General features: G+C 40.5%; 1 protein-coding gene across 1 annotated transcript in view; it reads left to right on the forward strand.

Moving 5' to 3' along the window:
• Window positions 1-10405: 10405 nt before the first annotated feature.
• The window catches only part of fgf11a (fibroblast growth factor 11a), a 72741-nt gene continuing 59709 nt past the window's right edge, over window positions 10406-23437 (forward strand). Inside the window, exon 1 of the mRNA XM_088628449.1 lies at window positions 10406-11379. Within this exon, the coding sequence (XP_088484575.1) occupies window positions 11187-11379 (193 nt within the window). The 5' untranslated portion in view covers window positions 10406-11186. The remainder of the gene's footprint in view (window positions 11380-23437) is intronic.

Raw genomic sequence — 23437 nt, forward strand, 5'->3', positions numbered from 1 at the left:
CCTTCTTTTCTCTGAAGGTTATTCCACCTCACAGGTGCAAGTGCATAACAGTCTATAGCAGGTTTGACCCTCATTCACAGCCCTGAATGCTATGGCAACAGATTCCTCCTTGGTTGGTGTCTAACCAATGTGGTGTTTGCCCTCGACTTTCACATCCCAAAGTTTTGAACCACAGATATAGCTTATACTTTTTCTTTTCCTTCTGGGGGAGAATGCATTGTTGTCAATTCAGTTCTAACAAACTGCAGCACATATACTGTAATTGGAATGATACAGAAAAGATACTACAGGTGGGTAGCTGTGTCAGCAGGTGTGAGGAGAAGGCTCCATGGCCGAAACGTTGTGTTTTCTTTCTTCTTTTTTTTCATGGTGTTGATAAACTTAGGGTACATTGAACTGGCTTGTCAGTGCTTAAGAACATTTATTTTATAGGCAGTCGTGGTTTAAGGGCACACATTTGCACAAACAAAACAGGAAACACACCGCTGCCACTGACACTCATTAGCAGTCTTTTTATGCACAGGTTGACTCGGAGATGGACATGGTTACACAAGCGAAGAGTGCAAATTCACACAAGGAGTTAACCACCACAAGATAATTAGTTGCGAGAGCACAGTTTGACATTAGTCTCTTTATAGTACTCTTGGTTAGGGGAAAAAAAGTCACCTGACTTAAAGTCTCTTGGGTTAAAGAGCTAGGAAAGATCTCCTGTCAGCAAACAGGCTGATGGTAAAGTAGAAACAGTCTGGGCTGTTGTCACAGTGGTGTGGGTAAAGATTATGTTTAGCTTCACTGGCCAGATGGGATCAGCCAAGTAGGATTTTCAATGCTACTGCTGGTAGCATTTACAGTACATACTACTTTTACATAGTGGTTATGTAAAAGGCTCAGGTTACTATTGGTTTAAAGTAATTACTAGTTAGAAGTAATCAGGAGTAATCAATGGATAAGAATGAGGTAGAAAGATGGGAGCTTGGTTTATGTTGATGATCATTATGTTGGACAACTGGGTGACTGAAAAAGAACGTGTTTCTTTCTTGTAAATCAATTATTGGGAATTGAAAGGAATTGAAACTATAAGATATTTAAATGAAGATGGTTTGAGATTTCAAGTCTTGGAATAAGTGAGGACCAAGGTTTCAACCTCCACTTTTAGTCCTTATTTGCCTATCCCCTAGGTGGTGATTTTACAAACCTTAAGTATATTTACTTGGGCTACAAGAGCAAAGCAAAGTGACTGTTTTCCTGTTATGGGCTTCATGTAAACCCTTGGCAAGGGTTACTTTGTGAAATGGGAACCTTAATGCTACAAAAAAACACTTCCTGGGCTTTTTTTTCTACATTATTTGGCTTTTAAAAAATCTTGATCTTTAAATGATCAAGTGAAGCTGTTCCTCTCTGTCTTTGCGATAAAGACGTTATCCATCCATTTCTCTATCTCTGCAAGAAATTATCCAATTATCTGAAAAGGACTATTCCTTGCTCTCACCTAGTACACTTATTAAATTATGGCTCTACTCTTGGACTCTTAAAACAGCAGAAATGTACTGTAGTAAGTCTCATTGCACTTAAGACCGTTGCTTAGATCTTCCACGTCCTTGCACCATGAGGTGCTGTAGGATAGCTATATGGATTTCTCTACTGCTCAGATCCACGGTGTCATTGAGGGTGGGGCAGCGCAGGCTCGTAGTGCTTTAGGAGGCAAAGTCAAATACTTATCAAACAGCTTCTTTTGATCCTTACCCAAATGGTACACTGATCACAAACTTGAAGGAGGGTACAACGGACAGTTGGGGAGAGTATTGCTGTATTGTACAGTACTTTATGTTAAACATATTTTGAAAATGTAAAACTTAAAAAACACATTAAAGAACAGGTATTAAACACACAAACATTGTATATTTACTATACATGGAAAGTTTAGTCTCCTTTGAGAAAAAGGAGTTCTTCCCCTTTTCAATGTGCCTTCTAGTAGATTTTAGAAAACTAAATAAAAATGCGTTTTGCTTTTTCAATGCACAATTTTGGATTTTCAGCCTTAAGATTACTTTCAATTAATTGAGAGCAAAGAAAAAAATAAATCAATCCTCTTTACTCTGTCAGTATAAATCATGGTCTTTCATTACCTGCTGTGCAATGAATAATATATTGACAAGAAATGAACTAATTCTACCAGAACAGGCCTACCCAATGTGTTTGACTTCATTATATTTTCTCATTATCTACTGTACAATCTTAAATATAGCTTCAACATTCTGTTTGCCTTTATAATTGCTGCTGCTCAAAGCCTAGATGCTGACAAAGACAAATCCACCACGACACCTGAGTCTTTTCCCTGTGGTCTCCCTCCTCTTTCAGAGTCTCACATTTTTATCGTTCTAACCCACATTTTTCTCCCCACCCACCTGCAATGCTCTGCTTTTACCGAAATTAAACTGAATTCGCCACGTGGCAGCCTGTGTTTTGTATTCCCTTTTAAGGATAGATGGTTTTTCATTGCAGCTTCAGGTGTCTTAGGTATCCCCTCCATTTACAATTAATAGGTGAAATTTCACTTACTGCTCTGTCTTTTTTAGAGACTGAGATATGAAAATGAATCCTAAGAGTAACTGTGTGTTACTCTTATTCTGTGACACTTGGCACTTGGTGTGCCGTAGCACCTTTTGTTTTAACAGGTGAGTCTCAGGGAAACCACAGCAAACTTGGCTTTTAGGTACAAAACTAGTGCTCTTCATTTTACAGTGTGAAGGAGAAACCCCAACTCTACAAAACAAAAGCCTAAATTCATCTTTGATTCCCTCTTTATGCTGTACATACTGAGCAGATAAGGGTGATTATCAACTTCCCAAATGGTCTTCCGCTGAGACTGTTTTTTGGCAAAGCTCTTTTCTCAAAATCTGATGGCTCGTATAGGATCTGTCCACCATCCCACACAGGGTCCTCTGTTCCCTCCTTTCTCTCCTGCTGTTCTCTCATCCTGGAAGCCTCAGCTTCCCACTTCTTAACCTATCACCCAGCCAATCATCTTCTAGCTTGCCAGGTGAGGGAGGGTGGCAGTGTGGGAGCGAGCTGTACTTCCCACCAGTGTACAGCAGGAAAGGCACTGATGTGTGGATTCCTCTGGGCAGAGAAGGTCATTAAAATCTGTGTCATTCCACACGGTGTGGTCCAAGGAGAGAGTCTTTAACAGCCTTATGCTAAATATATTGTTTTGGTCAGTGAGTCTCCAACTTGAAAAAAGAAATGAAACAGAAGAATACACGATCATGGCGTCTAAAGACTGAACTAACCTACCGTATGGAGTCAATACAATTGAATCCTTTTCTGCACAACTCTGCTCTAGGATCAGATCAGGGATGACACTCTGGCTACTGAATCTTAGTCTTTAAAACATCTAATCTCCTCTGTAAGGAGTTTTGTTTCTTTTACAAAAGACTTCTTAGTATTCTCCTTTGGATTTTGTGATGACAATTTTACATTAAAAAAAAGATTAACAAGATGGGCTAAATTAATCTAATTTGGAGCCTTTATGTTCTAATGTAACCAAAAGCGTGAGTATCTCTCCCCTTAAAGAGGTAGAAATTAGATTAAAGCATGTCAAACTGGATTAAAATAATATGAACATTCTAATAAACTAATTCAGCTAAAACACATGATGTAGAGAAGAGCCAGTATCCTGTTATAACAGCAGCAAACATGTTCACCTCTTATAACTTATCTGAAAGCCATTTTGTATTTCCTAAAGCGATACTTGTCAAATTACAGTCTTACTTTATATATGGCTACAAGAAAATGAACTGTTATAAGTATGAATGACAGTTTCGCACTATGACGCGATGTTCTGGCAGAATCTGCATGATTGTTCTGATCACACGTCTGTCCAGACTTGGACACCATGAACGTGCTGCACCAGTGTGTGCCCATTTGTCAGCATGTGTGTGCTCTGTGCCTGAGAGGTAATCAGGCTGTTCGCTCCACTTCTTGCAAGGCTGATTTGAAAATCATGAGATTTCACTTCAACGGAGGGTTCAGCTGAGCAGTCCCTCCTGAACCCAAATGGTGTATTTCTCCCTGCTGGGAATGCTATAAAAGAAGCTTTAAAGTGCCATTTTTGTCTTTCTTTGGTGAAGAAAACATTTGCTCCATACATTCACTATAGATGTAAGGAATTTATAAGTATATACAAGATGTTTTGGTGGAGTGGTGGCACTGTGGCTAAGGATCTGTGCCTGTGGCTGGAAGGTTGCTGGTTCAAATCCTGTGGCTGACAGAGGAATCCTACTCTGTTGGGCCCCTGAGCAAGGCCCTTAACCCAAACTGCTCCAGGGGTGCCGTATAAATGGCTGACCCTAAGCTTCTCTCTCCCTGCCTGTGTGTCTCATGGAGAGCAAGCTGGGGTGTGTGAAAAGACAAATTCCTAATACAAGAAATTGTATACGACCCATAAAGTGATCTTAAGTACAGCTGAGTAATATTTAATAGATGTTTCTTTAGTTAAAGTGTTATTAGCCCCCAGCCAACCTAAGCCAAAAACTACACCACTGTACAGTATATTTCAGTAAATGACCGTTTGAACAGGATGTAGGTTGTATTTCACAACAGAACCATCTTCATTTGAGGCTGTGATGAGAACAGTGGTTTGTGGAACTGAGATGAGTTGGGTTTTTTTGCCCAGGAATGATTGTCCAGCTTCTGCTCTTCAATCAAACTACGTCTTCTATCCTGCTGAGAAGGTCTACTGCAGTAACTGTAGCTCTGGGTTCTGAGCATTTTGTCCACTGACCACACCTTGCGGCCTGCTTTTTACTTGAATTAAATCACCCATCGATCACAACCGATAAAAGCAGATTTTCCCCCACAACAATATGGACATTTCAATTTCTTCTGTGATTTTCAGAGGCAAACAAGTCTTGCTTAGTCTTGCACCTCGTTATAGTAAATGCAAGGAGTTAATTTATTGCTTGAACCTTCTGTGCCTCAGGATGGGGAAAAGGCAACAGAACACACATGCTCTGATGTTAGGAAAAATATTTAATTTTAGTTTGCACGATGGAAAGAAAAGCTGGGCCACTTTTAAGAGGCTTCTCTGCCTGTTCTAATTATGGACTCAAAGAAATTCTGAAGACCGACTGCTGCTGAAGTGATCCTTCACCTCTATATTGGTGAGCTTTCTAATAAACTGAGTTTGAAATACAGCCTGAGACAAAGCCCTTTTGTTCACCTCCACATAAAATTACAGAGAGAAAGAGCTGCAGTTTACAAAGAGCACAGTCAAAGCTTTAGAATAATGTCTACCTCACCTTACAGTATATGGGAGGTATCAAACCATCCTAAAAGACTAACTCAAATGAATAATAAGGTAATAGTGTAATCATTTATTAATATGATCGATGACATTTGGCTGAGTTTGAGCAAATTAGAGTTAAGATAGCTGGTTATGGTGCAGATTGGTTACATTTGACCAAATTCCAGAAATCACTTCCTACCAACAGGAATCTCCTAGGATTCCTCCCATTCATGTCTGCCTTAATAAATTAACTCCCAGTGCCTCAAAGGAACTATTTTTAAGATGAGCAAATGGTTTCACTTCTAAATGGAACTCAACTCTCAACTGCATGAAGTTTGTAGGAGATTGCGGTCCTCTTGCTACCTGTTCTTCCCTAATTTAAATACAAAACAGGTGAATGATTTAGGAAGTCAAGTGGTGTTTAAGAATCTGGATCAGCTCTTCATCAGGTTGCTCCTATTAAATGCTCAACTGTGCCAGTGTGTACTTATGTAAGAGGCTTGGGCTGTATCAACCAAATAAATTCATAATGAGAATAAAAATAAACAATCTGCTCTGCGATAGACTGGCATCCCATCCAGGGTGTACCCTGCCTTGCACCCATGGTTTATCAGGTTAGACGCCTGCTCTTTCCAGGCCCTGAACTGCCAACAACAGTTAGAAAATGAATGGACTATTCTGGTAACCGTCTGCTAGTAGACTGTAGGAAAGTGAGAGCAAGCCTGCAATGTTTTTTTCTGTGTTTGCAACATCTGCCTGCACATGAAATGTGTTTTGAGCCTGTGTATGTTACGCTCCGGATTGAGGGGGTTGTGTAACCAACATGCATGCCAAGAACTCGCTGTACACAAATGGCTACTGTACATACAGTATGTAAGCAAAACCCGAAATGGCACAAGAGGAATTGAAGTGCTGATCAGCCACCAGCTTTGCTTGTGTAAATATGAGACAGTATTAAATCTAATGAGGGCTGGGAGAATTAGTGCTATGAGCCAGTGATTCTGTTGCTACTTTATTACATAATCCTGGGAGGATTATAGAGAATACCTCATTTAGCTTTTCCAGCCCTTGATGTGGGGGGAGGGAGGGAGAGATGTTGAGAGATGGACAGATTAAATAAAACACACAGAAAAAGACTATTTCCATTTTGATTGGGAGAATTGTAAAATGGGATCGAGACACAGGGGGTTTGGTGTTTTATCTGTGCAACTCTATTCATCTTGACACCTTTGGGAGAGTTTGGGGCAACAGTAAAACTGTCCATCCACCAATCTTCTAAGCACTTCAGGGTTGAGTGGGAACCGGAACCTATCCTGTCAAGCAACAGGCGCAAGGCAGGGTACACCCTGGATGGGACGTCAGCAGATGCACACACTCACACCAGGGCCAATTTTCCCAGAAGCCAATTAACCCGCCAGCATGTGTTTGGACTGTGGAAGGAAACCCATGCGAAAACGGGGAGAACACACAAAACTCCATGCAGGTATCAGCCCAGGTCCAAAATTGAATTGAAAGGCTGCGAGCCTGCATTTCTAGTCACTGTGCCACCCATGAGAAGAAAAGTTGCATTTCATTTAATTTACACATAGAGAATGGGATCCACTTCAACTGCTACTGAAGAGCAGCACCCACTTATTGTGCAACAGCCATTATTCACAAGCAGGTTCAGTTACTTCACCATTTGAATTAAGAGGCAACTTTTGTGGGGCCAGGCTGAACAATTTAGCCATGATACTGAATTTAATACCCCTACGCTTCCAAACAGTGCACTGGGATCTGTAATGACCAAGCAGTCAAGACCCTGATTTAGTCTCTCGTTTGATGAATGTAACTCCTACAGCACACTGTCCCAGGTCGCCATACTGTTGCGTTGCTTTAGAAATCCCAGATCAGAAAGAAGAGCACTGCCTACCATACCATTAACATCAATCATGTCAGTACTGACAAGGCCACGATTTGTTTAGCTTTTAGACATCTGTCAAGTCCCAAGGATGACTTTTGTTTCATCTCTGAGTTGCGAAATAGTAGATCAAATCTATATGATCCAGGTGAAAACGTCTTAAATACATTTTTCGGACCAATGATGGAACACCTCATTTCGCTGTCACTTTAGAGAGACAGGTGGGTAGCTAATCCGGCATGCGTAGGCTGCAAAGGAACAAGTAATAGGTTTATTCCATGCTGAAAAAAGAAGAAAGAAAACACAACATTTTGGCCGTGGAGCCTTCTTCATGAAGTGTAAATGTCACACCTGAAGAAGGCTCCACGGCCGAAACGTTGCGTTTTCTTTCTTCTTTTTTTCAGCATGGAATAAACCTATTACTTGTTACTTTTGAGAGACAATTGGCAGATTATCAGAGCAGATTATCCGAAACGTTGCGTTTTCTTTCTTCTTTTTTTCAGCATGGAATAAACCTATTACTTGTTACTTTTGAGAGACAATTGGCAGATTATCAGAGCAGATTATCAAGTCATGATGTGGAGACAAGGATTGTAAGAAAGAGAAGAAATCAGAGAAAACCATTAACCCATGAAGCTCACTTGGTTACTGGAAATTAAACAAAAGCTGAATTCTCAGATCAATTGATGAAATCACTTTCAACAACTTGTTCCAACATCTGGAAGAAAGCGTCTGTTCTCAGTTGCAGTGCTCCTTAAATTTTATGCCTTGCTTCACAATTGATCTCGATATGGCCCGTTGGATTCTGACAGGTTCATTGGATAACTTAGAAAATACGTTGCAAAAATATCCTTCACAACTGAACTTTGCACTGATAAGAAACAGTTTACTGATAAGTTTACTGAAAAATGAGAAGTTCTGCAAGATTTATTCTCATATGTTCTCAGATCTGCTTATCTGTGATACTGTATGTAAATTGAATACATTACAATCACACAGGTGATTTTATTATTGCTATAATACTGGAAATTCATCTTGCTGTCTCCAGTTTCTATACCAATTTACATTTGTGTATATTTTATAAAGCTGGGCATTTTACTGGAACAATCTGAATGAATGCACTATTTTAAGGATACAGCAGATGGATCCCAGGTAGGAAATAAACCCTCAAACCTTCCACTTACAATATTAACATATGTTAAATATTAAAAATACTATATTCACTCTCATATTAGACTATAACTAGTTCTGTTAATTACCAAAGGACAATATTATACTGCTACAGTTGTGATAGAATATCCATTATCATTGTATGTACACGTGTGATTTTATGTAAAAACATAGCACCAAGGGAATCTGAAGTCAAATTAAATCCCTTTTGCTTTTCTATGGGATCATGAAGATATTTTCAACTAATCAATTAAGGGTGCTTACTCCTCATCAGGTGTATCTGATTGTGGGAGAAATTTGATACCTTAATGTACATTGTCTGCATGTACAGTATACCAGCTCATGGGTGCAAGCACTGTTCAGTAGCAGAAAGCACTGATGCTTTCTGCTACTGAAATTCAACAAAGAAGTGTTACACAAAATGGTCATACACTTACTGTCATGGCTGCTACAATACACCCATGCATAACACTCAAGGATCAGTTTAGTGTTTTTATTTCTCTTATCCACTGATGACATGAAAACAATGGGGATATTTCTGGCAAGAATCACCTTGTTTGATCTTTTTTAAGTCCAACTTGGGGAAACAATTTTGAAATGACTTGTTTATCCACCAGTACAGCGTTCACTCTTAAATATCCAATTTAAATATCTGCTGTCGGCTCTGGTTTGCCAATACTCTCACAGTAGGAGCATGTATGCTGGTGATCTTTTTTGATGTGATTCCTGGAGAAATCTTTAGAAGCAATATGCTATTCAGAATAATTCAGTAATATATTGTTTCTTAAGTCAAAATCACACATTACTTGGAAATAAAATGCAGAATGTAATATTAAATTAATGATGGCATTCTAGATAAATGAACTGTTAAATGTGTTGCACTAATAATACATTATGGTAAGAAGCTATGAATAATAAGCATATACTGGGATATACAGTACTGGAGAATTGTGAAAGGGGATAAAGATTTGACTATAGAGCTGAAACCAATGAAATCAACTGTGATCCATGAGCTGGGTACAGCTGGCTGAATACGTTAGACAGATTAATTCTATGGAATGTGTAGTGCTGGCTCCAATGAGCACAAAATTCCTGCATGTGCTGCTCACTGCACAATCCTGTTTTCCAGGAAGCATAGAACACGTCTAAATCTCATACTGTATGTGTGTTGCGGTTTCCCAATGTTGAGGCATCAGTTATGCATCTGAGCTCATCGGAATCATTTTAAACCACCGCAGCCAATGATGATGCAATATTCCTACTTGAGCTAACATTGAAAACCAAGACTTTTGAGAATATTTGCCCTGGCGTGAGTGCATGTCTGTCTATGCCTGTGTGTGTCTGGCGATAGATTAGTGTCCTGTACAGGGTGTATCCTGCGCCTGTTGCTTGCTGGGATAGGCTCCAACTGCCCCATGACCCTGAATTGAATGAAGCTGAAAATGTATGGATGGATGAGAGCCCAGAACTGTAAGAGTCCTCTGACTAAAAATGTCTATGGTTTCTGCAGTTTGGGGGGTAACCACACACAGAATAAATTCCACATTTGACATTTGCACGGTCTTCATTGGAATCTGAGAGATGGCGTTCCAGTCCCTTTCTCTGACTGAGTTCACATCTCACTGTTTCAGAGCAGGTGAGCGGGGCAGTTTCCATACACTGAACACTATCGGAGAGAGGCAGGGGGGAGGAGGGAGACAGACTGTAATCGCTCTGTATTTTTTTTCAAGCCCTGTTTGTCCGTCACTTGTCTGAATCCATTTAACCTGAGCATTCCTGATGCGGCCTGTCCACTTGCCTGTCATTGTTCTTTCTTGCTGGTAACCAGTGCACGGTGGTGGCAGAGTCTGTCTTTCTTCTTTCACTCGGTGTCCTGATGCTGATGTTGGGGCAGTGGAGCGAGGGGGGGGGGGTGTGCGCAAGGAGAGAAAGGGAGCTGGAAAAGAGTGGAGGAAACGGCGGGGAAGGAGCAACAAGGAGGGATTGGGAGTGATGGAGAGAGGGAGAGAGAGAGGAAGGGGAGGGTTTAGGGAAAGAGAGAGAGTAAAGCATGCTGCAAGTGAAGCTGTAATGTACTGTGAGCAGCTGAGAGAGACACAGCCGCTTGATCCTGGCGCTTGCTGCAAAGGGGATGAGGAGCTGTACTTTGACTGTGGAGCCATGCACAGCTCAGCTCAGCTCAGTGAGCCTGAAACGAAAGGCAACTAAATCAAGCCAAGTAGGTGCCCGAGCTGCATGCTTCAAGCCTCCCTCTCCTTTTCCTGAAGGACAACTGGATGCTTCAGTCTCGGAGTTGCACATATCTTGAAGCTTTTCTGACTCTGAGGGGACCCAATTCCACTACTGCCTCAGAATGTCACCTTCTGCCTGAGCTCCCTGGAATTTACAAAGACGGCATGACAGGGGAATCGATCTTATTACCCTTTTATTTTTGCCTCCGTCCTCGGATTCAAATTCACAGGATGAATTTGCCTTTGGAGGAGAAAATCCAAACCGCATTGGCTGTTTGCTTTTCTTTTTGTCCCGGGGAGTAAAGAACAGTTTTTTTTTTAAAACCCTGTGGAAAACTTTAGTGTGTGGGGTTAGGCAGATTCCTATGCCAAGGGCTCGGATGTAGGGATTCATGCGTCTTTGGTGTTTTTTTTCTTTTGTTTGAGTTGGGGTTTTTTGTGGGTGATGTGACTTTTCAGATCTCCTTCCCCCATCTGCCAGAAAGGTCCAGCTGCCCTCTTGTCTGACCCCTCTCCCCTCCTCCTTCCCTCCCCAACGCCTGCCAGGAAAGGCCTTTGGGAGCTCTTGTCTCTCCCCCCCCCCCATCACCCTCCAAAAATGGCGGCGCTCGCCAGTTCCCTCATTCGGCAGAAACGAGAAGTCAAAGAGGCCCAGACCAATCGGCCCATCTCCACCAAGAGGAAAGCTTGCACGCGAAGCAACAAGTCGCTGTGCCAGAAACAGATCCTCATCCTCATCTCCAAGGTGCGTTTGTGTGGAGGTCGGCGGGGGCGACTCGAGAAAAGACCAGGTAAGTCCAAAGTCTTGACGCAAAAGTAACATGGTTTTGTGGACGATAGAAAAACCACAAAGGGCTTTAAGAAGTTCATTTTTTTTGCTTAAACCTCATTTCTTTTTTGTTTTTAGAAGCTATTATATATGTTAATTGTAGCTTTGTTTCCTGTCTTTATTGAATTATGATTGTTATAGATAAAGTTTTGAAAATCGAAAAAAATGTTTGTTTTTTCAAAATTACATGTGCCCTGGCACAGGCCACTAGGTGGAGCTCTCCCAATGGGGCTGTTTCTGTTTGCTTTGGAGAATGATTACGTTCCTTATAGCTCTCTATATGCTGTTGCTTAGTTAGAAAGTTTTAATTGCCTCTTACCTGAGTCTTAAAAGTCATTCAGCTAAGATGCTTACTGTCTACATCACCGATTGTGTGTTTTTTGGTACCAATAACTGAGAGGAACTTCAGCATTTTAATTGGTGCTTAAAAAAGAAGCAAGATGTTGATGCTATTTTAAAACAATACGGCATCTAAATAAGATGCTAAATCAGTGTTCTGTCTTGGATTTGTGAGAAGATTTGATTTTCGTTCAAATCACAAAAAATCTGTGTCAAGACAAAAAGTCATACATTTTTGGATTGGCCACTGAATTTGGAGTTTTTTTGGCTCCGACAGTATTAACCTATGACAGAGGTTGTAAGAAACAACAAAGAGCATGACATACAGTAAGAGTAGTCAGTTCATGCAGAACGTGGGTAAGAACTTTTCTATCTGGAATGTTGCTTGCAGATAATTGGGCACCTTTTAAAACCATTTTACCAATAAATTAGTTTTGATCATTTCTTGCAGTTGTACCACACTTCACATCCTGGTATCCAGGTCTCAAAGCATTTGGTACGTTGGACAGAATCTACTTTAGCCTCTGAAACTACTTCACCAATTTGGATAAAGGTGGGAATGTAGGAAGGCCAATGGTGAAATAGTGTAATTTAGTGATCTTGATATAGCATCCCCTCAGGAGGATAATACCTCCTACTGCACAGTGACCTTTGCCACAACAGTGGGGCATTAGTATGTACACTCTGGACTAGAGGAAAGAGCACCACCTACTGTTCCACTGACAACACTGGTAGAAGAAACCAGGTTTTCCTTAGAGGTCTCTCATCCCAGGCGTACAGGTCAGACCACATACTAGTAATGTTCCTGGTAAAACAGTAGGTAATGGTTCTTCCTGTTTAAAACGTCCTGTTTCTTCCTTTATTTTGCGCTTGTTGAATTAAAAGTTTTGCATGTCACAAGTTGAGACCTGCTGTAGATGTTATGTAGATTACATACAGTATATTACTGTGCAGATGATAGTAATATTAAAACAGAATACAGGATTATGTTCCAGCAAATGTCTGCTTGTTTCTCCTGTTATTCAGTCATTCTTGTTGAGTAAGTACAGGAAGTGTATGTGAACATCAAAGGGTGTTTCATGTGATTTGGAAGAAGGATTTGAGGAGACTTTGAAGAACGGATATTATATACTGTAGTTTTGCACAGACTGAAAAGGAGAGATCTACTGTATATAAATATCTGCAGTGAGCTTATACAGGTTGAGCTGCACTAAGAATGTTTTTCTTTGTGGATTTTGTATTCCTGAAACATCAGATAATTCCTTTTACTTTAACGGCTCAATTTCTATGAGATTGCAACAGAATCCAAACCGAAAGCTAAGAGTTATTTCTGTAGTTAATGCTACATTTTTGTAGAGCAATTGAAATGTACATATACAAATACATTGCAGTTTTTACTGACTTCCACCCATAGAAGTCTGAGCATTCCAGTTTTAATATTTACTTTAAAAATTTGTAAGCATCATCTGGTATTCAACCAAATGGAATATCCTTGGAAGGGGGTGAATACATTTGCAAAGCACTGTAAATACTGTATACTTGCAAGCTCAGTACTCAGCACTGCTGCCTAACAGAGCTGGGGCCCTGGACCTGAGGTGCTGTCTGCATGTACTTTGCATGTTCTGTCCGTGTTCACGTGGGTTTCCTCCAGGTGCCCTGGTTTCCTCCCACAGTCCAGAGACACACAGTACTAGAAGGCTGCAATGGAATAAGTAATAGTTTTATTCCATGCTGAATGAGAAGAGAGAAAACACAACGTTTCGGCTGTTGGCTTCTGGGAAAACTGGCCCTGGTATGAATGTGCCTGTGTCTGTTTGTATCCCTGATGGACTGGCCTCCCATCCAGAATGTACCCTGCCAGAGTACCCCCCATGACAAAGCCTTTAGAAAATGAATGGATGGAATTTCTGACCAAAACATGGTCACTAGAACAGACAGTGTCATTCAAGCAAGGCTGGTTTGAGGAGCAGGAGATAGATGTTTATTACATTCCCTGCCCAGCACAATCCCCACTTCCCAGACCTACTGAAAACTGTTGGAAGTAGTGGGATAAATGGAGCATGCAGCTTAGTTCCACACATCATTACTCCCATCACTACCGCCACTGAAGGTGAGCCTACTGAGAGAAGGGGAGGAGCGTGAGCTGTAAATCTTTCAAGATGCTGAGTGAAACACGTCACAACCCATCCAAGCCTGTCAATCTTACATAAGCAGATGCATTCATAGCTGTCAAATCTTGCTCCTGGCGTGCTGTAGTCCTGTAGTTTTAACAGACAGTCTTAAATGGTCAATGAGCAGAGATCTGAAAAGTAGGTTACCTTCTAATCAAGCAAGTGATTGATCCAATTAAGCAATCTGGAGATAATCTACTACAAAACAAAAACATAGGATTCTACAGGTCTCCAGAACCAGGGCCAGACACCACTGGATATACTGTATACTGTAGTACTGGAAGCATACTGCCAGTACATAGGAGAAAATACAGATTGTATACAGTGCTTGAGTGATTTTAACAAGTAATTTGTTTCAGGATGTTCACATCTAAAGTACTTCAGCAGTGCAGAAACTCCGGTTATTCAGTTAAGTACTTTCAGGGGTGATGTCACAAGAGTTTACAAAGTACCCACTTTGAAGATCAACTCCAGTTCCTTTTGTTTGCTGGAGGCATTAGTTTTATATCACTGACTCATAGCACAGATGGGAATGGAATGTGTTCAATTGGAACTTTTGAAATGGTCCAGGTAGTGCTCGAGTAGGAGGCACATTTGTATGTGTTGGTTGAAAGTTTTGCAGTAAACTAAAATCTTTCCAAGTTATTTTACACATGGGTGGCAATTGATATGTTCAGGCTTATGTTCATGCTTCTGTTCTCTGTGCATGGATTTATGTATTTGCAGGTGCTACAGCTTAGTCTGTTATTAACTATATGGATTGTCTAACCATCAACTCTACCATTTAATGTGGTAATGTGTTTGAATTTCAGTTCTTCCAAAATATCCCTAACTACAGTATGCGTAGTACATGTGAGGTGAAGAGTAATGCACAAAAGTAAAAGCAACAAAAATGTCTTCCAGTTGCATTTAATATTCTTCTTTTTATGCCTAGAGATGTATTGAGGTAATTAAAATATATACAGTATACAGTACATGAACATTACGTAACTACAGTAGGATTACAGATTTCAATTTTGAAGTTATTTCTGTTCAATATATGTACCTGAGGACACAATTGCTTTGCAGTGATCTATTTCCAAACTAGATTAAATGATTCCTTCAGAAGAGTTTGGGTTGAATGTTACACATTTTAAAGCCCAGAATGGGTCATTTGGTTTTTGAAATCCTTATCTCCACGATGTTTGCCTCCGGCAATGCGTCGCAAAGCCAACACACATCAGAGCCTAACCAGGCTCAGCTGGAGGGGAGAAATATTTGAACACCTTCACTTAAGGAGGGTTGTGCATATTAAGTTGTTTGTTTGGATCTTGTTCAGTTATTAAAAGCAATTCTTGAAAGAATCAAAATAAAATATTGGATAATGATATAAACTGTATAGCAAGCCTCTTTAAAAAGGAAAAAAATGTGAATCTGTGGAACAGATATCCTAGGCACTATTCCCTTAAGGATGTTGTAACTGGGACAAAATTACCAGTTGAAGGGAAAATTGAGTTGCTGAATTGTGGTGACCTCAGTGCTCTGCAGGGTAGAGTAGAATACAGGAAAGGTTTCAATGGAAAGACAGTAGTTGCAGTAAAGACCTTGTCCACAAACAATTAAGGATTTCCATCCATTCATTTCCTAACCACCTCATTCAATTCAGGTGGCAGGAAAGTCGGAGCTTATCACAGCGAGCAACGGGTGCAAGGCAAGGTACACCCTGGATAGGACACCTGTCCCTCACAGGGCACACACATGGACACAAATGCACACTCAAGGCAGGGCCAGTTTTCCTAGAAGTCAGTTAACTACTAGCATGTCTTTGGACTGTGGGGGGAAACTGAAGCAGTCAGAGGAAACCCACATGAACATCCAAACTCCACGCAGATAGCACCCCCGGTCTGGAATTGAACCCAGGGCACCAGCACTGTACGGCAGCAATGCTGTGCTACCATCAACAAAGGATTTCTTCATTTTAATTATGCCGTAAGCATACTGTCACATAAAACACAGAATGGTTATGGGGAAAAGAGACTGTAGATACTGACTTTTTCTGCATCCTCCTTCAGTGCTTCCCCTGTCCAAGATACAGGCCAATTTTAGCTAAGTAACCTAAGGAAACTTGGATTATTGTTTAGGTACTAATTACCAAAAACAATGTGTTTAAAACAATGAAAATAATTATCAACGATCAATGCAGAAATAAGGGAATAACAAAAAATATGTCTTTAGTACTGTTGGGTTAATTGTAAGCAAAGCTGTTTTTGAGTGCTAATTTGCAGCTCATCAATGAAAGATCTGGCGACTGTATACACAACAGGCAAGAAAATCGCTCCTTTTCACTTTCAAGAAAAATCAATCCCAAATTGATGCATGAAACAAGAGTCTTCCTGAAGCATCCTTATACATGAAAATCTATTTTAGCTTCTGCAAAGCTTGATGTTTGCCTCATTCCACCAGTGTTTCATGTTCATTGTGTTCTAATTGAGTCATGTGCGGTAGAGGTACATTGTTGTTGGTATAATCCCACATAAATCCACAAGAGGGCACTAAAAACTTCCTATCTAGACTGCTATGCAGCCTAAAGGTTAGCAATTTATGAGATAAAGGAAGATTTCTGTAAGGGTAGTAGGTTTTGATTGATAAGAAGAGTCTCATGTGATGAGAGTTTGGTCTGTTTTATGCCCAGGATATACTTATTGTAACAGTTTACTATTAGACAAAGTAAGAGTGGCCTTGTGGTGCAGTGATAAGCATTGCTGTGTTGCAGCACTAGGGCACTGGGTTCAATTTCAGACCTGGAGCACAGTGTGTGTGGAGTTTGCATGTTCTCTCTGTGTTTGAGTTTCCTCTAGGTGCTTTGGTGTCCTATGGATTGTAAGCCAATGGATTGTAAGGCACTTATGGTTTATACAGAAGCTAGTGTTCAGCGTGTATCCTGCCTTGTGCCTGTTGTTTGCTGGGTTTGCTGTGACCCTGAATTGGTCAGAAAATGTATGGAGGACTACTTATATAAGATATACAGTAGTATATAACAGGAAAGAAAAGCTTAAAAGTGTGAACTGGTTTTCACAATTTTTACCTTCCCCAGGGAAGTTTTCTGTATGAAGGGAAGCCAACAGTCTAAAATTATCTCCATTCCTAGTAACTCATCACTGTTCGGCAGTACTCTTACTCACTGGGTGGAAAATGAGGTGATCCTGCACTGAGTACACTGCACGGGGGATCAGTGTGTTTGTCGGGCAATTAACAAGTTCATCATTGTGCATACATTCTGGGCATGGCTATAAAAGAGGAGAGCATGACAGGCAATGAGCCATTTCGAGATTTCAGTTTTGTCTCTTTGGGAGAGGTTGTAGGACATAATAAACACTGGAAAATAGGCACGTGAGGTTGAACGAACACTTAAACTTCACAGATAAAAGGAACTGGCAAGAGCTATAACTGAGACCAGAGGTCTATTACCTCTAGACAGGAATGATATGGGCAGCAGATATGGGTCTGAGGGTGTACAGTGTAACATCTACTGTAAGTCTCTGGATTCCCAAGATAATGATTGTGTGTGAGGTATGGTGGCGCAGTGATTAATATTAATGCTTCAAATGTGCTGAGGATCTGAGTTAAATTCCTGGGGGGCTACCTGTATGTTTTTCCTGTGGTCGCATGTGTTTTCTCTGGATGCTTTGGTTTCCTCCCACAGTGCAAAAACACACTGGCAGGTTAATTGGCTTCTGGGAAAATGTGTGTGTGTCTGTCTGCATCCAGGGTGTACCCTACCTTGCACCCATTGGTTGCTGAGTTAGGCTCTGGCTCTACCGCAGCCACATAGTGGATAAAGTGTTTTGAATTTGGATAGATGGATTATTGTGTGTTAAAAGCCCCGCTACAGATGTTGCTGTTGCATTATTGAGCAATCTCTTTTACCCTGATTGCTGTGATCTGCCTAGCTGTAGAAAGAGTGGCAGCACTGCTAGAGGTACCCCTGACTCTGGTGATATATATTCAGTGGGGAGTGTTGTCATCTAATTAATACTGCAGAAACTCTTTTACATACTGCACAGTCAAGATGTATACATCACCTGCCAGGACGAGAAGGAGGTTGTGTCTGATGGTCAAGTCCACATCGCTGGTGCATTAATGAAATTGTGGAGCTTGTAGGTCACATTTAATAAACTGCCTGTTATACACTGAAGATCAGTGTTAATGAGAAGGTGCTTGATTTCCTAAGTGGTGTTGAAATGATACCAAAACTCACCTGCCCACACCCCCTACCACCACCACCCAAATGGATTTGTCTTTTTAATCCTTGATATAGAGTCTCCTGGTTATATCTGCATCTCAGCAAAAAGGGTAATTTTTCAGACTGAATTGAGGCAAATGGCTATTTGTATTTGCACAGATCATTTATCTGTTTGATTTTACTCTTACTGTTGCATACTGTCTGCCACAGTTACACATCACCATTGCATTGTAATTACTGTCTAATCTGAAAAATGTGTTAGTAAATTTCCTTTTTAAGGACACATTTTAAGGCAATTAGCTGAGGTTAATTTCAAATAATCAATAATGAATGAACTGATCCCCTCTCACTTATGACCGTTGTTATATACAGTAAGCTGAGTTACTATAGGTTGATATAAGATACATACTGTACAGTAATATTGGCTGTTTTGACTGAAAAAGTGCAGAGACCTATGCAGGCTACAATGTGCCAGCTGGGTGTACAATAACTGCTTAAACCCTCCCCAGGACAAAAAGGATGGGTGGGTTGAATGCTAAATATTAACATTCGCTCTTTTCTCCATGTATCTGCACACGCACATACCCCACCTTCGCCCCCTCTGGGTGTGGAATGTCTCTGTACAAGCGGTAGGTCTGTCCTTTCCTGCCTCACTGGACTGCAGCTGTTTCTGGGAAGGCACGTCAGTGGGCAGTGTTCCTGCCATGGCCCGCTTTTAACTCTTTTATGAGATGCTGGGAGAGGGTTGGTGCTTGCCTGCCCCTGCCAGGGTATCTGCACTTGTAACTGTGAAGTGTCTCTTCAGTGGCAGCAGGTGGGAAAAGCCAGCACAGTCTCCATTGAGAGTGTGGAATACAGTGAAAGCAGCACTCATCCCAGGATTGAAAGTGTTCAATTCTTCCACTAGGATTAAAATCAAAGCCATACGAGTAGCACCGCCCTCCCAGCCAACCCAAACTCATCGAGCATAGTTTGAAAGATCACAGCTTCTCCCTGGCTCTGTGAGTGTTTTTATTACTGTAGTAATTTTAGCTACTTTTTGAAGTCATTGCCAAACCTTTCCTTTTAAAACAATCTGCCAAGTCTTTGAAACAAAATATTTATGAAGTGTAAGTGTAATTTTTAGCCATTTTCAATGTTGGTTTGTGAGGCCAAATTGCATCTTTGCATTGCTCTTGCAGACATGAGGGACTCATAATAATTTAGTAACTCCTGATGGTGCAAAATCCCAGTCAAAACTAAATATCGTTTTATTAATACTTCAATTAGTATCTTAACTGTTTTTTTATCAAATGGGTGATTCAGGGATGCACATGAAAGGGATCTGGGCTTTTTATGTAGATACGTCAAAATCCTCATCAAGGCAATGAGGGAAAGCATCTTTACACATAGAGTTGTGGGTGTCTGGAACGGGATTCTGAGACAGGGAGGTTGAGAATCTAATGCCGGCGTGTTTAAAAAAGCAAAAGGATGTTAAATTACCTTTCATAGTTTGACACTGTAGGGTAAATTTAAATATTAACCTAATAAACAATTCTTCTGATATAGTTTATATCATTTCATATCAGATATATTTGCAAATTCTTTTTTTGAAAAAAATATTGAGTGCATATCTGACATTTATAGAATGCATCCTTTGACAATATGCATTGCTCCAGAAAATTGAAAAGACTACATTATTTATTCCTTGCTAAACAGATCTGTGCAATCGTTTGAAAGTGGGCTTCACAAAGTGAGTGTTTTCTAGGTGGATGATGTCTCCCTACACTTCCTTATTCTCCCCTGTGTGGGATTGAGGGAAGTTGTAGTTGTGAAATCCCATCATTTGAGTTCTAAATGTGTTTAAACTCTGGAAACAGGTGTGACAGACACACACACACCTGTTGTAGGGTATGTTTAGAGAGAGTATGTGATATTGGAACTGGAAGGCAGATATAAGTGTTTTCAAAAATTCTATGGTGCTCTGTGAGGTAATCTGTATGTTGAACCATCTTTAGTCCTCAATACATACTGGTCCTGAATTTATGGAGAGAGAATTGTACAGTATGTGTCTGTTTTCTGAGGATGCTTTTTCATAACAAATTAAAACTCATGTCAAAACTTCACTGAACTGCACTGGGACTTTTTGCAACCCTACACATCGGAAACAGGGGTTTGCAGTTGTGAAATACTGTAAGGTCTGATTCTTTGTTCTCTCTACTGCTTCACTGCTCATGGGGTTTTCTTGTCTAGCTCATCTACAGTGTGTAACAATTTGCCTTATTCTGCCACAGTGTTTGTTATTGGTTATTAACTTATTAGCTGCACCAGCCTCTGTTGGCTTTAGAACTTCTCTCCAAGCTACTGTACATGTGTTCCAGTCAAATCCCTAAAGATTTTCCAAGGGGCCCTTGATTCAGATTCTCAAGGGTGGCTTTTAAATTTTGATTGTGACCTTTTCTTTCTTCAGCTAACTGCATTAGAGGCTTTGCTGAATCAATTGGATTTCCTGGAACAGTTAGTACTACAAAGAAAACAGCAGAACAGAGTACGCAGAACAGATGAAAGGACATACAAACTATGAGCACATGCAGACTTTAAGCCCACACTGTATGTTAATTAACCAATTAAAAGGTACTGTACTTTACTCAAAAGCTATCTAGAGAGAGTATGATGTGTAACTGTGACATCAACCCCTTCAGCATCACTGACAACAGGGGTTTGATATCACATCTAAAAAGGCTGATAGAGGTTTGCTCAATTGATGGAGTGTACATACAGAGATAAAAACTGTGTCTCAGGACTGACCCAAGCTGGTAAACTCTGGGTTCCAATACTTTTATTTCTTGGCCACTAGACCACCTAGCTTTCAAATGCTTTTGTTGAACTCTGAACTACACACAAAAAACACTAAGGCAAAAGGAAAAAAATACATCCAGAATGTACACAATACTGTATGAAATCAAGCCCATTGCTTCGTTTCGATTGCTTTATTCTGCAAACATTGAGGAACTACCTTGCACAAAGTATCTCTACAGTTTATTTTAACATGAAAATTTTCCATACACAGGAAACGCTGGTATTTGCGAGTTTGTATATGTGTCTATTATGAAAATAACACTCAAGCCCTGCATTCTTTTTCATATCAAAGCTTAACCGGATATTTCAAGCCAAAACTCAGTCCTTTTTACAGTCTTCCGTTCCAGTTTAAAGCATTACCGGGCCACCATGGGTTAAAAAAAAAAATTGTTAGGGCACCTTGCTGTTGCAGCACACGGGCTATAGTGTTGCATAATGCAGTGTAAAAACCTTAGGTGCGTGACATGTCCTTTATTTTTAATACAAGCAAATCAATTTCAACTCCACGCCGAGAGGCGCAAGCCTGGCGCTCTGCCAGCACGGGCTGCTCAGATGCAAAACTGGTGTAGAAAGGCAAGATCTCTATGCTGTTCTTAATGCAGCTTTACGACTCAGCAAATGAATCGCTGGATAAACGTTTAGACAGCGATCATCTGTCCCGAAATCCCTCGGCTATCACTCATACACTAAACCAAACAGTTTAAGAAAGGGGCCCTGCAATTTAAATCTTGCCTTTTCTATGGCTGCTATCTCACTTTAACAATTACTTCATTTATTTTAAACCCCGACCTCAAAGGCGAGATAATACAGGAGCAATTGCTGACAAAACTACATTACAGTACATTCACTCATTCGGTCTTCCACTAAAACATTACAATTATTTCCAAAGCACAATAATTTTTGTCGGAATTGCATAATCCTTAACGTGGAACGGACAGGAAGAAACTGCTGATAACCTCATCTGGATCTGACCTCTCTCCTAAGTAGTATGGTACCCGTGAATAAACTTGAAATTGAAAATATTATTTTCCTTAGAAATTTTGAACTGAAACTTAAACGCTGCGTTTTTGTTATCCAGAGGAAACTACTAGGAGTTTTGTTTTGTAAGCATACACATTTCACTTTTACTGGGTGGGAATTTGCAGGGATCAAGAAATCAATGAAGAGCTTGTCGCATCGGCGCAAAACCTGCTCTAAAACGTCTGATAAAATTTACTTAAATTAAACAAACTAGTTCCTTATCTGTAAAAAATCTGTTTCCTTAACGATTTAGGAAACGCGGAGTTGCTTTTGAAGATACAGTAGTTTTTCGGAGATCGTGCTTGTGACTAAAATTTACTGGGCTAAAGATGTCTGAAATTAAATATCCTGAGAAAACTTGATTATTACATTATGCAACATAAACATTTCTAAATGTTTAATAAGATCAATGCATTGTCTTCTGAAAGCTTTTTGGAACACTATCTTTTAGGCCAGCCCATGGACTGAGATCTTGGCAAAAACAATTAGCTTAAAAAGTGTGTATACAGTATTCTATTTTTAGATCCCGCACAAACTTGTTGTCTTGTCCCCAAAAAGCAGAAGTAAATTTCCAATTTTGGAGTCTAAACTGCACCATCCAGAAAAAGGATTGCAGGGGTATATAAATGAGGGATTTGCGTTTAAGCAGGTCACAGTAATGGAAAGAAGTCTCTGCCTATCACATTGAGCAATTCACATTACACGAGGTACTGTCTGATTCACACACATACAGTATCCAGTACAACAATGCCTTCTGTATAAAACAGAGATCTGTCCCTGTTTTCTGTAGGGAAAACATTTATCTTAGGATGCATTTCCCCTAACAACCCCAGAATGATTTTGTTTTAAACTAAGATTTGTTCTGATTTTCTGAGACAACTGTCCTAATTTTGTCCTGGTACTAGGTTAAACATACCAACCACTGCATAGTCCTTCTGGCATGAAATCTCCCACAGAGATACATTCATCCTTCCCATCTTTTAAGGTTACTGAAGGGGGGCCACAGCCTTGCTATCACTTCATAGTGCCCCTTCCCAGATTTGGGTTTTAAGGTTGGTTTCCTTAATTTTTGTTTTTCCCTTGCCACCAAACTGTCAATAGTATTCACCGTGACATGATCACGAGCCATGCCCTAACTCAAATTTGTAGATGCAGTGATTAAATCCTGACGAGGGTAAACTGAATGTGACCTTTGTGGCGCTCGGTCCAGAGAGCTGAGAGTCCTGGGTCAGGTGCAGTCTGTGGTGAACGCTTGTGAAGGCCCAATGGTAACGCAAGGTCATCCAGAGTCTCTGTAGCGACTGTGGTCCTGCCTGCTCAACCCCCTCCCCAAACCACTTTAATTCCATCATTCCCCTCTCTGTTCCCAATTTGGCCACCTTCTCCTTGTTGCTGTTTCATGCTTCCCGTCTCTCGGTCTTGCCCTGAAT

The sequence above is a fragment of the Lepisosteus platostomus genome, chromosome 4 (genome assembly GCF_059453375.1).
Source record: "Lepisosteus platostomus isolate fLepPlt1 chromosome 4, fLepPlt1.hap1, whole genome shotgun sequence".
Lineage (NCBI taxonomy): Eukaryota > Metazoa > Chordata > Actinopteri > Semionotiformes > Lepisosteidae > Lepisosteus > Lepisosteus platostomus.